This window comes from Thamnophis elegans, chromosome Z (assembly GCF_009769535.1).
Source record: "Thamnophis elegans isolate rThaEle1 chromosome Z, rThaEle1.pri, whole genome shotgun sequence".
Classification (NCBI taxonomy): Eukaryota; Metazoa; Chordata; class Lepidosauria; order Squamata; family Colubridae; genus Thamnophis; species Thamnophis elegans.
In genome coordinates this window covers 29301943-29318789 of record NC_045558.1, presented here as the reverse complement: position 1 = coordinate 29318789, position 16847 = coordinate 29301943, and the positions used below count along the sequence as shown (strand labels likewise).

At 39.3% G+C, this 16847-nt stretch overlaps 1 protein-coding gene across 2 annotated transcripts in view; it reads left to right on the top strand.

Moving 5' to 3' along the window:
* The window catches only part of DNAJC1 (DnaJ heat shock protein family (Hsp40) member C1), a 109071-nt gene that overhangs the window by 40755 nt on the left and 51469 nt on the right, over positions 1 to 16847 (top strand). For both annotated transcript variants that reach the window (XM_032236994.1, XM_032236995.1), the window contains 2 exons: positions 6256 to 6346; positions 15279 to 15445. In XM_032236994.1, the coding sequence (XP_032092885.1) occupies positions 6256 to 6346; positions 15279 to 15445 (258 nt within the window). The remainder of the gene's footprint in view (positions 1 to 6255; positions 6347 to 15278; positions 15446 to 16847) is intronic.

The window sequence follows — 16847 nt, the reverse complement described above, 5'->3', positions numbered from 1 at the left end:
AAGCACAATATTTTTGAGAGCTTTATTTTTAATTATTTTTTGGATGATGGGAGGAAGTAGATTAAGATGGATTTTTGAAGTGAGGAGAGCTGATGTGAATATTACCAAATGTCCCTAGCCAAAGCTTGGTTTTGTACATACTTCCAGATGCCATTTCTAAACAGTATTCTGATGTCAGGACATATTTTTTCTAACCTGTTTAGCACAGAGATATTTTTGTCCTACAGATGTAATACTAAGTCGGTTTTTTAAAGCATGTTTTTATTGAACAAGCCACAGTGATGAATTTACATATCATGCTAAGCAAAAAAATGGACCATATGGCTAAAGGTCCTTTGTGAATGAACCTACATTTGTAACCAATTGGTAGTGTTGGGCATTCATCGTTCATCCCAGCAGCTGTGTTAGTTTTTTCTTTAGTTTTTGAAGATTAAATCTAGGATGTTGTCTCTGACAGAACAATTTATTAAATCATGGCATGGATGTTCCGGCAGTCCCTGTTCTGCAATGTATTATTCAACTTGCATGTGTCATATTCTCTTTGAATTATTTGGATAGGTTGTTGTATCCTGGAATCGTGCAAAGTCTTCCTACTGTGATTACTTAATAAAACAGCCTAGGTGCCTCAAACAGGACAGTCAACCCTAGTACATATAACTAACACATATAACTAGTACATATAACTACTGAAGCATTTTATTAGCCAATCTAAATAGGAAAACGTATTCCCTCATCCTGGATCTGATGCTTAAAAGGTGTTGATTCATATATTTTATTATATATTTTTATTAGCTTTCACATACATTTAACTAGAGGGACGTGGTGACTCAGTGGCTAAAATGCTGAGCTTGTTGATCAGAAAGGTTGGCAATTCAGCAGTTCGAATCACTAATGCTGTGTAACGGACTGAGCTCCCGTTACTTGTCCCAGTTTCTGCTAACCTAGCAGTTCGAAAGCATGTAAAAGTGTAAGTAGAAAAAACAGAAATTACCTTTGGTGGGAAGGTAACAATGTTCCATGCTCTTTCGGCATTTAGTCATGCTGGCCACATGACCACAGAGACATCTTTGGACAGCGCTAGTTCTTCAGTTTTGAAACGGAGATGAGCACCGCTCCCTAGAGTTGGGAATGACTAGCATATATGTGCAAGGGGAACCTTTATCTTTATCTTTTACATTTAACTAACATGGATATTGTATACTATGGAAGCATCATGTTTCCACTCAGTTTCCCAAAATGTACCTTTTTCTCTGTATTTATACCTCACCTACCACCAGTTTTCACATTCAGGAATTGCTAAGGAATCCTGGATACAATCTGCAAGATTTTTGTTCTGAAGAAAGAGTAGTTGTATCTTGCTTTAAATTGTCTTCTTAATGAAATATTAGGTGCCACTAAAATCTTGTTCTGGCAGAATGATATGGAAATGGAAAAGCTGCTCTATATCAAATCTTGTTTTGACCACGGTGAATGAGAATTCTCCTGACCTGTGTAAAGATATGTCAGGGAAGCTCAGCACTTATCCAGTGTTGAATGAAATAAGTCTGTCTTTAAAGAATCTAAAATCTTGCAGTAAAAAAAGGAATTGATTTTTGCTTTATTTCTTAGGGAAGGAAGCAAATTATAACAAAATGAAAGCAGTTTATTTTGAAAGCTATATATAGTTACAAGATTGATTTATACTTCCTGAAATTTTTAAATGAAAACTTGAAGCATTTCAGCAGATCTTATAATGCGTTTAAATGGACTACATTTTATATTATGTTAATGTATATTAATATTACTGCTCACCATTCTGAAATCTTCAAGGCTCCATAACATTTATGTGAGGAGATTCTACTAAAAACAGAACTACAGATCCTGGAGAGAATTTTATGATCCTGAAGTGGGACTATTAGCAAAGAAGATTGTTTAAAGAGCAAATCTAAAGTAAAATACAATTACTAAAGTAAAATCCATATTATCTTATCCCAAAGAGTGAAAAGAAGCTCTTTTATTCATGCAGTAAAATGCATGTTGATAAAATACCTTACTTGCATGAATCAGTGTTTTTAAGATGGATATTTTTTGTATTGTAGTGCTACATTGTTTTCTTTGTAGGGAGAAAATTTTCTGTTTATCTGTCAGTCTATCTATGTGCTTTGATTATCTTAAACATTTTTCTCTAGTGAAAATATTTTACTGTATTGTTTGTATGAATTAAATAATTAGGAAAGATAGTTTTTTCTTTTATATTTTTTCACTGATTAAAAAAATGTTAGCGCATCTTTATTTGACATTCAAATAAACTCTAAGGTGGTCAAGATTTTAATGATTTATTAGTTTTGATGCTGTTCAGTTCTATAGCTTGTTCATTAATATGGGAGATACATGTGGCCAGTCAGCAGTGGTTTTATTTTATTATTTTTATTTGATCAGTTAAATTGCAAGTAGATTCTCAGCCTTTATATGGAAGCTCAATCTCTTTTTATGAAGATTTTCATCCAGATTTGTCATTTTTTTCCATACATACACACACAATACACACACACCCACCCCTTCAGACCTGCATGGTAGATTATAAACCATAACCTTCAATGAAGAAATATTTTGCAGTAAATTGATATGAAATAGTGATAAGGAGGAGGAGGAAGAGGAGAAGGAGTTAGGCAGCAGTATCTAGCCAACTTTGACCTATTCTAAAAAAAGGTAAGCCCAGCGAGGCCTATTTAGTATGTGAGTAGGGGCAATAAAGTAATTTTAATGTTGTGTCAGATGAGAAAGACGACAGTGGCAAATCACTTCTGTACTTCCAACAAGAAATGTACACAGACATATCCATTGTCATTAAGAATCAAGTTCAATTAAGAGATTTTGGGTTTATTTATTGTTGTGAAATATATTGAATAACTATGTCTAAGCAACACATCATACTTACTGCTGCATATGTTTGTTGTTAGTTAGATAGATAGATAGATAGATAGATAGATAGATAGATAGATAGATAGATAGATAGATAGATAGATAGATAAACAAACAAACAGGCAGGCAGGCAGGCAGGCAGGCAGGCAGACAGACAGATAGACACTGTGGCTGACTGACTGACTTGGAATTTATAAATTAGATTCTCCAGGGAAAGTAGTGTTATTTGAAATTTGGTTAGTTGGCAGTTCAGCATAGAAATAATTGAATGTGGCTGATCAGCTTCATCCCATGAAAAAAAACTATTCCTAGTAGCATTATTAATCTTTAATCATGGTGTAGTTAATGGAAAGTATTTTGAATTTTTGTAAAATAAACATAAATATGCTGTAGATTAAGGATATAAAAGAAATTGGCAGTGAATTTATGTTTGAGCAAAGTGACTTCATTATAATAGAAATGGCTACCCAGAGTTCAATTTTGCAAAATAAATAAATAAATAGAAATGTCAAGAAGGATGCACCTGAATTTTCAGATTAGAAAAACTGATTGTGAATAACAGATTAAAGGTAAAAGGATAGCATCTATTTGGTATTATTTTAAAAAATAAGTAACTATTTCACATTTAATGTTGGGTTTGCAAATCAGGTTTTGAATGAAAAAAATGTTTTGTGAGAAAATACTAAGTGAAATGCACTTAATTAGAAGTTGAAAATAATGAAAACTTCTGAATATAAACTGAATACTATATTTTATGGCTCTTTACCTATCAAAGTGATTTGCTTACTATTTGTTTTAATAGAATGATAACACTTAAGAATTTTCTATTTTTGGTTATTGCTTTGATGGCTATGTGCCAAGTAAGTGTTGATTCTTAGCATTGTAATCTTGTTGATTATCCTTTTTATTTATTTATTTACAATATTTATTTATAAAAATTATTATTTTTATTATTTATATATAATTTAAGGTGCTGAGCATACCTAATATTCCTTCCTCCTTCTATTGTCCCACAACAGCTCTGAGTGATGGATTGAATTAAAAGAGAATATCAGTCACCCTGCTGACATTCATGTCTAAGGTGTGACTAGAACTTACAGTCTCCCGGTTTCTAGCCTGGTGCCTTTAACTCCTAGACCAGACTAGTTCTCAATATAGAAGTAGGAAACTTTTTCTTACCTTCTGCTTTCCCCAGCATTACACAACAAGTAAGTCCTCACATGTATTCAAAGTGTGATCCTGGTTAATTGTGCCTCTAGGTTGATTTATTTAATGATCTATTTGTTTGCTTTCTTGGTTTCAATGTATTGCCAGGAGTCTTTTCCAATATTAAAGTTCAAAAGTATCATTTTTCTATCCTGCTTCTTTTAATTTCAATTAATCCCAAACAATTCATAACTTTTACCAATTCTGATTATTGAAAACTTTATTTGTTTTTCTCCTCTATTCTTTCATTTTCATCTGCGCCTCACTTCCAGTTGCTCCATGATTGACACACTACTGAGATTGACAGATACCCCTTGGAGCCTGATGTTTAGAGGTCACATAAGCAGTAATAGATTCTGTTCCAGAATTTAGCATCAAATATTGGCTTTCAGTGTCGGAAGGGTTAGAGTTAAATGCCAATTAACTCTTTCTAACCTGAACTCACAAGCAAAGCATCCATGCCTTATTGGTTTTGTGCTTTTGATATAATCTCTAAACCTGATTAAGGAAACTTATTTCTGATAATGTTTTGGTAATTTAATAACATGAATTAAGGCTCCAGATTGTATCCAAATATTCTTATATGAAATTGGGCAATTCAGAAAAGTAGTGCTACATAACATACAGTGCTAATACCTCTAAATAGCTTGAATTTGTTTTATTTTGGAAGTATAAACAGCAAACATTAAGCTTGTTATCTGAAATGTTTAATATACAATGTAATTCTTCTTGGATTGTACTTAATGTATATATTGTGGTTCTGTTTCTGTGTAGCTTGAAATATATGATTTGTGGAGAGATGATTTGTATCAAGTATCTCCATATGATTCAAAACATTATGTTGTAATCATGATAGAAAATCCCGTTTTATAACCTGTTGCAGGAAAGCCTCAATCTGCAAGGATAGAATTACCTCTTTCTTACTGCTTATTGACTTTAAATGGACATATTAGCCTTTGTAATTTGTGTATAAGCTTATATTTGCTGTTGGATTTACCCTCCCAAGTGCCCTAGGCAGCTGAAACGAAAAGCTGGGTATATGCATTGGTGTGTGTGTTGGGGTGAGTGGGTGAAGAACCTGCAAGCTGGCTCCTCAAATTTTTTCTTTTTTTCCTCTATTCTTTGGATCTTAAAGAAACCTTAATATAATTTTCTACTAACAGCAGAGAAATCTAAAACTGGCCATTAGAGTGCTAAGTAGCTGAGACATTTGGGCTGTTGTGATACATTAGCAGTAAAACAAGCACTATGAAAACTTTCATCATTCTAAATAGAAAGGTTTCTTCAACATTTCTTCTAGTCAGATAGTCATCTTAAATACATCAGATATATCAGTTTGATAAATAGTTTTTGCTGAATTTACTTACAGTTGCAAGTGTAAGTGGCTTCGTGACCCGTCAAAACCGCGTTCCACAAAAGCGCGGTCGACGAAAGCGCGTATGTGACGTCATCACAGCGCGACGAAAAAGATCGAAAAATTGAAATAAAAATTAAATTACAGCAAGCCGATTCACATAAAGGTAAGGGTTAGGTTTAGGTTTAGGGTTAGGGTTAGGTTAAGGGTTAGCGTTAGGTTTTTCGTTAGGTTAAGGGTTAGGTTTAGGGTTAGGTTTAGGGTTAGGTTAAGGGTTAGGTTTAGGGTTAGGTTTAGGGTTAGGTTTGGGGGGGTTAGGGTAAGGTTTTCGCTTTATTTTTACATTTTTTGATCTTTTTCGTCGCGCTGTGATGACGTCACATACGCACTTTCGTCAACCGCGATTTTGTCGTCCGCGGTTTTGTGGTGGAACCAGTGGCTTGACTGATCTTTTAATTTCCAGCCAACCAAGGAACTTGGCTAGGATGATTTGTGTAAATGATAATTGATAGAACGTCTTGCATACTGTAAAAACTAGTGGGCAATGTTGCATTTCAAATCTACAGTTCAACCATTTCATCCATTGCCTTTTTAATAATTAGGACCACAGTAGCTTGTTGCTAAAATACATCTTTAGAATTTGTTTTCATTATGCTGCATTGTTATTAAGAAATCTCACTCTTTTTTTTTTTAAGAAAATAATTGCCAGTCTTGAAATAAAGTGTAAAACTTTAACATTATGCTTTTCAGAGTTGATCTCTCTGAAATGCTAATATCATTGCTTTTTCTTAAAGGAGGCCAGGCAATTCTACATAGAATATAAAGAAACAAAAGTGAAAGAGAAAGAAGAGGCTTTGGCAAGAGCTGAACTGGAAACTCTTCAGAGTGAGTATTTTTGAGTGCAGTTTTTATTGCATTTATCCTTTCTAAAATGGTATGTGTGGGAGGGAAGGGGGTGGGTGGGTTTTCCACCTAACTCAGCATGTCCCATTTTCTACACAGATGGAGTCTAACTGAAATCTAATTCTATAGATGGAGTCAGATTCCATCTGTGCAGAAAATGGGTTTACTAAGGATCAGATTAACTGCAATATGAAATTCCCAAAATTACTTCTGAATTCCTGTTGTCTTATTGCATTCAAATCAATTAATCAGGTAAGAAGTAAAGTTGGATCAAACAGCACAAATATATTAACAATTCCAAAAAATACAACTTTATATAAAGTCTTGAAGAAATAATAGTCACTTAGTTTTGTTCTTTCTTGGGGGAAAAAATCTGATAAACTTTATAATAGTTCCAAATTGATGTGACTACTAAGCATTATAAAATGTGCTCAAGATGATATGAACCTACTGAAAATGTTGCTATGCATAACTTCCTCACACAAGATGTGGTCCTTTGAGAATTTGAAGTAGAACCTTTGAGACTTTTCTGTTTCACCTTTATTTAATTGCAACAGGCAAATTGCTTGCTGTGTATAAAAAGCTTCGAATATTATTTCTCCTTTTTGTAATCTTATTTATTTTGTAATTGTTCTGCATCATAAAATGCTTAGCAATATTATTTTTCATATATTATTACCTCTTAGTGGTATTATACATTTTCCAGTTTGCCCCATCAGGTATTCTTCCTTAGCGTTCACTGGACTCCATACTCAACTGACTTTTTTTAAAGGTCATAATTTTTTATATGAAAGCCAAAAAAGGGGATAGCAGATGAGATGGTTAGATAATGACATCAATGCAATAAATATGAATTTGGCCAAACTCTGGGAGGCATATTGGGGTGTGTGTGTGTGTGTCATCATGCTATGGTCCATGGGTTCATGAAGGTTTGGACACAATTTACCAACTGAACAACAACAACAACAACAACAACAACAATTGTTTATAAAATACAAATCTGGAAATTTGCAGAGCAAAACGCTAGACTATAATGTTGTAGATTTTTCAGCCATTCCTTTGAGTATTAGAATATGGGGTGAGGGGGTGGGGGGGTTGTTGGATAGTAGAGAGTATTATCTGAGGCTAATTTATCGTTTGGCAAATGGATTTTTTTTCTGATTAGCCATCTTAGTAAATAAGCAGTTTCCCACAGCAGCTATTTTGTAAGTATACCTGCCATATGTTACATTTATATTTACCAACAATAGCACACATACAAAATATAGTTTGTCATGAAAGCAACTGCCTGGGAAGGCTTGTCTGGAGTGGAAAGATGAAAGTGGAAGCAGTATGCTCCGTTCCATATTTGGGTAGACCAGCTTGTCCTGATAAAGAACACTTATACCTGCTATATGCTCTGAAAATGCCAAATGTGCTCATAGTCCCCAAAAATTGTCTATTCCGCCAGTGAATTTATCTGTCTCCAGTCATATACATGCCATGTTAGCAAACCCCAGTATGAATTTATTTCATTATGGCTCTCTGTTATAGTTATACAACTTCTATCTATAATCCCAGCTGGGTTATTTATTTATTTATTTATTTATTTATTTATTTATTTATTTATTTTGTTTTATAGAATGGAAAAATAGAGGATCAGGCTATTAATTAATTTCGAGTGTTTTTATACTGCTACATTTCTAGATGGGATTACAAATCAGAACAGCAAAATAATGAAAACCATAAACAAAATGTGATTGGTAGCTGACTACTAGTCCTGTAGTAAACACAGAATAATCATCCCCAAAGAAAAACCTTATTTCCATTGCTTTTTGGAAGCTGATTAAACTGGCTACTGGAAGAATCTTTGTATGGGCGTATACAGTATTCCAAAAAGTCATGGCAGCAATGGGACTGCAGTGAAATCTTAGGGAGTATTAATTGGGTTAATAATAGCTTTGCCAGTAATTAGTAAATACATAAATTACTACTAAAGCTGTTGTCTGATTTAATTACATTTTGATCCCACCTTTCTGCAAGCAGCTCACAATGACTTGGCAGGGGTATCTCTATTTCTTTATTTTATTTTGATTGGAATGACAGTGAACTGACCATCCCAAAGTATATCTATGTAAGACATGCTGCTTCATGTAGTAGTTATTTCTGAATTAGAATTATCCAACAGTAAGATGGAAGACAGATTTTGATTTCACTATATGAACAACTGCACAGTATTTCATAAAAATAGACTTTCAGCTTTTCTTGTGTGGGAAAAAGTTAGGGGCTCTTAAGAGAACATTGGTGTGTAAAATGTGAAACTCATCTATTGAGAATCAAGCTTTCTGTTATCCATAAAACTTTCTGGTGATCATGTTTTGATGTGTCGTAGAGCAGTGGTAAGCAATCTGCTGATCTCCAGTTGTTTTGGACTTCTACCTTCCTTGACCTTAGTTGACATTGATAATGCTCAGGGCTCAGTGACGTGCGGTGAGGATTATGGCTGGTGAGGCAAGAGCGCGGCAGTGGCGAGAAGCAACGTCCCCGCCGCTGTGTCCGACAGGCATCTCTCGTTTATGCCCACCATAAATGTGAGACGCCTGTTGACACAGCGGCGCGGCGGGGACGGAGAAGGCGGGGGCGAGGCAGCGGAGTGCGGCAGTGGCAAGAAGCAACGTCCCCACCGCTGTGTCCAACAGGCATCTCTCGTTTATGTCCACTATAAATGCGAGATGCCTGTCGGACACAGTGTCGCGGCGGGGATGGAGGAGACGGGGGGCGAGGCGGCGGAGCGCGGCAGTGGTGAGAAGCAACTTCCCCATAGTGAGGGAGGAGGAGTATCCAGAATGGGTTGACCTTGTCCTCTCATGATTGGATGAGTCAGATAAGCTCTTTGGGCAACGCCCCCTGGCCACCAGGTATTCCCCATTATTTGACTCATCCACTCACTGGAAAGGTGCACCATTCTGGACCTCCAGTAATTTACAAAGGATTAAGGAAAATAAGTTTGCACCTGGCGAATCCTGCCTCCCTACATCACGCTCAGCCTCCTCCTGCAAGGACTGGACTGTCATAAGCCTCCTGGGGCGGCACGCTGCCCTGGCCACTGAGTGAGACTGGAGTCACTCAGGACCTTTGCCGGGCAAGCAGGAGGAGAGGGCACCAGCCTCCTGGAGGCAAGCCCTTGGCGCAGAGGTTCACAAGCGCAGGAGTGCTCCCCCGCTCCCCTTAGGGATTGAGCCACGAACCGTGGCTTGTTAAAACATCCTGGAGAGCCTGCGCTGGCAGCGATCACCAGAGAACAATATGAGAACCGGAGAGGCTCAGAAAGAGCTGCGGGAGGCAGGAGGAGGCAAGAGAGAGTCTCCAGCGGCAGCCACATGGCAGCCTGCAAAGGCACAAGCCATTACCATGCAAAGAGGAGCTTTTTTAATTTGGAGCCGGGGGCCATCTTGAAACCACGTGGTCCAAGATGGCGGCCCCCAGCAGCTCACAGGAGGCCGGCAGGAGCTGAGCTCTCAGCCCTGCAGCAACAACATAAGAGGCTCCAAGGAGCCCTTAAATAGGTTAGAGACCATCGCAGCGGCATTAGTCAAGGGCGGGGGAGGCAGGCAAAGGCCGAAAGGAGGTATATCTCCATCAAGGGGGTTAAAGAGGCAGGCGGTGGATCAATTCCCCCCCTCCAAGCCTACCTACAAGATGAATCACAGAGGCAGCTGCCACAAGGCCTGCAGCAGGAAGAACCCCCCTCCCCCCACCCCAACCTGAGGAAAGATTGCCACTCGGGCAGGGTGGAAGAAAGGAACCCCTCCCCCCAGGGGAGGATTCCCTTCGGCTTTGTCATCCGGTGTTCCAGCAACCTTGCTATCACGATTTATGCAAGCCCTATTCTGTCCTTTTCTGATTGCCTGAGTAGCCTCTTCCCTTTAAGGAGAAACTTCCCCTTTAAGGAACAGAAAGAGGGGGGGGACGAGAAGGCTCTCAGCTATCTGCAGTTATCAGCAGGAGGCCACAGTTAACAGCAGGAGGCGGCAGCTCTTAGTAGCACAAGCTATGTTTTTTGTTTTTTTGTTGCTAAGTCTTGAGAGTAGGGCTATGGTATTTGCCCCGCAGAGCCATTTGGGAAGAAGGGGTAGGAGAGGCCCCACATGGCCCAAGATGGCAGCCCCCTGCAGCTGGGAGTACAAGCAGGAATCAAGTCCTTGCTGCTAAAGGCTGCAGTTCCACTGGAGGGACAGAAGAGCCTCCAATCAGGTTAGAGATTACTCCTGAAGGCCCATCCAAGGGTGGGGGCGACTAGGCAAAGAGCAAAATACAATGCAATGCAATACTATACAATACAATAGCAGAGTTGGAAGGGACTTTGGAGGTCTTCTAGCCCAACCCCCTGCCTAGGCAGGAAATCCTATACCATTTCAGACAAATGGCTATCCAACATCTTCAAGACTCCCAGTGTTGGAGCATTCACAACTTCTGGAGGCAAGCTGTTCCACTGATTAATTGTTCTAATGGTCAGGAAATTTCTCCTCAGTTCTAAGTTGCTTCTCTCCTTGATTAGTTTCCACCCATTGCTTCTTGTTCTGCACTCAGGTGCCTTGGAGGATAGTGGTACTGCCTCTTCTTTGTGGCAACCCCTGAGATATTGGAACACTGCTATCACGTCTCTCCTAGTCCTTCCTTTCATTAAACTAGACATACCCAGTTCCTGCAACCGTTCTTCATAGGCTTTAGCCTCCAGTCCCCTAATCCCCTTTGTGGCTCTTCTCTGCACTCCTTCTAGAGTCTCCACATCCTTTCTACATCATGGTGACCAAAACTGAATGCAGAATTCCAAGGGTGGCCTTACCAAGGCCTTATAAAGTGGTATTAACATTTCACGTGATCTTGATTCTATTCCTCTGTTTATGCAGCCTAAAACTGTGTTGGCCTTTTTGGCAGCTGCTGCACACTGCTGACTCATATTTAAATGGTTGTCCACTAGGACTCCAAGATCCCTTTCACAGTTACTACTGTGGAGCAAGGTATACTGTACCTGTGCATTTCGTTTCTGTTGTCTAAATGTAGAACCTTACTTCATTGAAATTCATTTTATTAGATAGTGCCCAATGTTCAGGTGTATCAAGATCCTTCGGTATCTTTAGTCTGCATTCTGGAGTGTTGGCTATTCCTGCCAGCTTGGGGTCATCTGCAAATTTGATGAGTCCCCCCACCGATCAGCATTTAACAAACAGAAAGCTAACAGTCATTCTGGCTCCTTCTTATGACCGCTTGAGGTAACAGCATCCAACCACATTTGTCCTAGTTCTTAAAGAAACAGTACTACTATCATGGCATATATATTGCTAACCCAACTGTTAGCTTACATACCTAACACCCTCATCCAAATCACTGATGAAGATGTTGAAGAGTACTGGGCCCAATACAGAGCCTTGGGATACTCTACTGCATACTTCCCTCCATGAAGAGGCAGTTCCATCGAGGACTACACGTTGAGTGCGGTTGGTCAACCAGTTACAAAGCCATCTGGTATGATGCTGTCTAACCCACATTCCTCTACTTTATCTAGTAGTAGGTTATGCTCTACCTTATCAGGACTTGCTGAAGTCCAAGTAAACTATATCGACGGCATTCCTCTGGTCCACTAGTTTTGTCACTTTATCTAAGAATGCAATAAGGTTAGTCTGGCATGATCTGTTTTTTGACAAACCCATGTTGGCTTTGGCTTTTGATCTGTTTTCTCCCTTTCTGAAGATGGGAACCACATCAGCAATCCTATGGTAGTTCCCCGGTACACCAGGATCTCTGAAAGATATAGTTCAGTTGTTTGGAGATCTCGTCTGCCAGTTCCTTCAGATTCCTGGGATGTAATCCATCCGGTCCTGGGAATTGGATCTTGTCTAGGGTAGACAGGTGCTCACTTACCATTTTCTTCCCTATCTCAACTTGGGTTCCTAATCTTATTTTTGTGGTGCTGTTTTTGACAGGTTGGACTGTTTTATCCCTTTGTGTAAAGACAGATGCCAAACATGAGTTAAATAGTTCTGCTTTACCCCTGCTGCTTGTCACCTTCTGGCCACTTTCTCCCAGCAATGGACCAATTGTTTCCTTAATTTTTTCTTGTTTTTAACATGTTGGAAGATGCCCCTTTTTTGTATTTTTTTTTCTTTTACCTTTGTGGCAGGCCTTTCTTTATTGTGAGCCTTAGCTTCCCTCACTTCATCTTTACGCGCAACCTAGGGCTGACCATTGAACTCCGTCTGTGTTTGCATTCAGAATATTTCTGAGCTAATCCTAGTCATAGAATCATAGCACCCTTATAGCCAGGGAAAAAAGGTCAGTCAGGCCGGTCCCCATGCCAGAACCCATCACAATCTCAGAATGTGATGTCCGACTAGGAGAAATCGCAGAAGCACCTCAGATAGCCTATGATCTTAGACAGCATTCGCTGAGGGCAGAACATATGTCAGGGGTGGAAGAACATCAGAGCTGACTGCCTCAGCTGGACCGAGGTGGACAATTTGGAGCGGAAGCTGCAGCCAGCAATCTTTGAGGAGCTGGCAGAGTGCTTTGGACACCCGGAGGTCAACTTATTCGTCACGTCCCTCAATGCTCAGCTCCCGAGGTTCTTCTCCAGGTACCAGACGGGGGGGGCAGAAGGGGTGGACGCTCTGTGAAGCCCCTGGCCCAGGGGTCTTATGTATGCCTTTCTGCCCTTACCCCTGATCCCCAGGGTCATACAGAAAATCCTTCGGGAGGGGGAGGAAGTGGTTCTGTTGGCCCCTCAATGGCCCTGGAGGCTGTGGTTTGCAGATCTCCAGTCGCTTTCAGTGGAGAGGTCTGGAGAATCCCCCATGAGAGGATATCCCTCAACCAGGGGTCGCTGGAGCACCCAGACCCTCAATGGCTCCAGCTGACTGCTTGGCACTTGGGCGGAGCATCCTGGGGAAAGACCTCTTCTCCCCCAGGGTGATAACAGACTATCCAGACTGCCCGCACACCCTCCAAGGAGCATATCTATGGCTCCATGTGGCAGACCTTTGCCTCATGGTGTAACTCCTTGGGGTACAATCCTATCCAGGCCACAGTGCCACAGGTTCTGGATTTCCTCCAGGCAAGCCTGGACAGAGGGTTAGCTCCTAACACGATTAGGAGACAGGTTTCAGCCATCCCGTCAGTTCTCCTGCGTGGCAGGAACCAGAATTTGACTCACCATCCCATGGTCAGGCAATTCCTCAAGGGGGCTTCCAATCCCAAACCACCCACGGTATTCAGGTACCCTTCCTGGGACTTACACAAGGTAGGGGACGCTCTAACAGGCGCTCCATTTGAGCCTTTACAAACAGTTTCCCTTAAGTTCCTGACTCTTAAGTGGCTTTCCTGGTGGCCATCACCTCCGTCAGGCGGATATTCGAGCTGCAAGCTCTGTCCACCAGGGAGGATCTCTGCGTCTTCCACCAAGACAGGGTGGGGTTATGACTGGATCCGTCTTTCATCCCCAAGGTGGGCCCCTGGTTCCATCGAGCCCAGGAACTGATTTGCCCAACTTCTGTCCAGACCCTTCTCACCCATTGGAGAAGAAGTGGTACACTCTGGACGTATGGAGGACTCTGAGTGACTCTGAGCCACTCCCCCCCCCCAGCTCTCACCAGGAGAGAGGGACCAATACACTCACCTCTCACCCAACTTATACCTATCTTGGGACAACCTTTGCCCAAAATAATTCCAACCATGTTTGCTTTTAAAAAGGCTGTGAAGACCTGACTCTTCTGCCAGCCATTGGAACCAGGATATTGATGGAGATCAGAGATGGATGTGATTTGTTGAGGACCTCACACTGTGATTTTAAAAAAAATGGGTTTATATAGTTTTTATTTCTGTTCATTATCTAGATTTACATGGTTAGATGGGCAACTATATAAACTAGTTAAATAAATTATTATTCCATTAAATAATTATTAAAATCATTATTGTTTAAATGTTATTTAAGCATAATACAGTATCCAATTAGGATTGGGTTGCTGAAGAGTAATGAAGAAAGAGGAGTGATCAAAACTTATGAAATCTTAGTTGAACATTCTCAGCAGGTTCTTGAGAAGTTATAAGGAAGATATTTTTACCAACCAAAATTCCAGTCTTAATTCATTTTCATGATAGGCCTTTATTCATTAGTTGAACAGAAATATATTTCAATTAGAAATCTAAGTGTTCATCTTTCTAGAAACTTGAAAGAGCTTATGGTTTTAATTTTTAAAAAAATGTTTTCAATTATTTTGTATTATACTGTATACTGTTTTATTACACATTAAGAACTGGGTTTGCAAGGAAGAAATGTTTTAAGAACATAAAGTGGAAAACATTTGCCATTTTTAGTACTTTTCTTGCATTGTATTTTGCAAAACAATCTGAATTATAATAATAATAATATAATAATAATTTGAAAAGTGCTTTAGTCCTAGTTCCATATTTCAGATTGTGCATTATTTAAATCATTTAGGCTTAAATCATTTAGCTTCTGATTTTTTGTCCATATGGACAAACTTATATTATATTTGAACAATTAGATGCAACATGAATATTGAGTTTGTAATATGTGGCCATTCAGAATAATTTTTATTCTCACTGTAATCTCTTTAATTAATACACATGAAGCTTATGGGGGTTATCACTCATTTACTAATGTACTAGTTTCTAGATTGAAACTCCTAAAACAGAAGTGTGCTATGAAAATTCCAGTGGTACCAAAATTCATTTCTGAAGGAACACAATACTTTGATTAATGAAGTAAAAAATCTCAGCTGATTTGCTGTCTTACATTCAGAGTGTAAACTTGCTGATCTAAATAGCTCTTTTTTCTTAGGCATATTTGAGGGTAGTAGGTATTGTAAGCATTCTTTCCTCAAAATTTGTTATTTAAATTCCTTCTTATTTTTCACAGAGGAAAAAAAACCTAAAGTCAAAAAACCAAAATCTGAATTTCCTGTGTATACTGTGGCTGAAACAAATGCATATATACCATCATATGATCATGGGACATCTATTGAAGATATTGAGGATCAGATGGATGATTGGTTGGAAGACAGAAACAAATCCCTTAAAAAAAAGGCAAGTATATATTTATTCTAAAAGGATAAAGAAGAATGAAGACCTGGTAAGGGCTTATACATTGATGTATTTATATTCTAACATTTGTAGGTATTGTTTGAGTAAGCAGTCAAAATAATGGCTATCAAATATGACAAGGCAAAAGGGTCTCTCATACAGCATGACAGGGCTGAATTAATTAAGATATATTTAATATTTATATGTCTGATACCATTATTTTTTGTAGAACAAATACATTATTAGAACAGCTGGGCTAATTCTGCACTTTTAGTAATCTTCCTTGTTGTCTTATGCAGATGGGAAGTAACATTATACAGATGAGAAGTTTGAATTACCTGAAGTAATTCAAACTTCAGGTAAGTAAGTAATTCAGATGAGAAGTTTCAATTACCTGAAGTTTGAATTACCTGTCGTTCTGACCCTGTGGAACGACCTCCCCGTTGAGATCCGTACCCTCACCACTATCCAGACCTTCCGCGCAGCCCTCAAGATCTGGCTCTCCCAGCAGGCCTGGGGATAGGTTCCCAATTTACCCGCCCGAGTGTTTGATTGCTGAATGAAAGTTGTGTTTTTACTATTTTTTCTTTGTTCACATACTGTTCTGTTTTTGACACTGCACCCCCCTCCCTTGTGGTTGTAAGCTGCCCTGAGTCCCCTCAGGGAAAAGGGCGGCATATAAATCCCAATAAAACTCTAAAACTCTAAAACTCTAAAAGAGTTAGTGTTCAGACTTTTAAAACCTGGATCAGTAGTGGGTTCCTACCACTTCAGCCCGGTTCGGCCAAACTGTAGTGGTTTGGTGGCCTGCGTCTCTGGAACGGGCAGCAACCAGGCCAGCCACGCCGTAGGTTCTGCCATCTTGTTTTCCTCTTCTGCGCATGTGCAGAACAATTTTTATTGCATTGTGCATGTGAGTGCAACGCACCCATGAGCGAACCAGCAGTAGTGCCTGCCAGAATCCACCCCTGCCCTGGATTTATAGTACATAAATTCTAATTTCCTTGTGTTTATTTTTCTAATTATCTTGATATATCAGAAAAAAACTGAGTGAAGGTATACTTTAAGACAGTGCAAAAGTTAAAGCTGTTTCTATTGTATTTTGCTACTATATGCATTTATTGTAGTTTGCTACCATATACATACTGTTTTATATCAGGCATGTTAATCCTCTTGAAGCAGTGTTACGATTTAAATCTTGAATTGTTTGGGGGTCCACGGTCATAGTCCGTGACCGCAAAAGGTATTTAAAAGAGGCCTATAGTGAAGAAGAGGTTGAGAATCACTGCTCTAGAGTATCTGTGACAGATAGTCACAGATTCAGACTTTGTTTAAAGACCTATTACATCACATCATGCATGACAACCTGTTTCACTGGCTGATCAGCCTATAGAGCCAGGAAGTA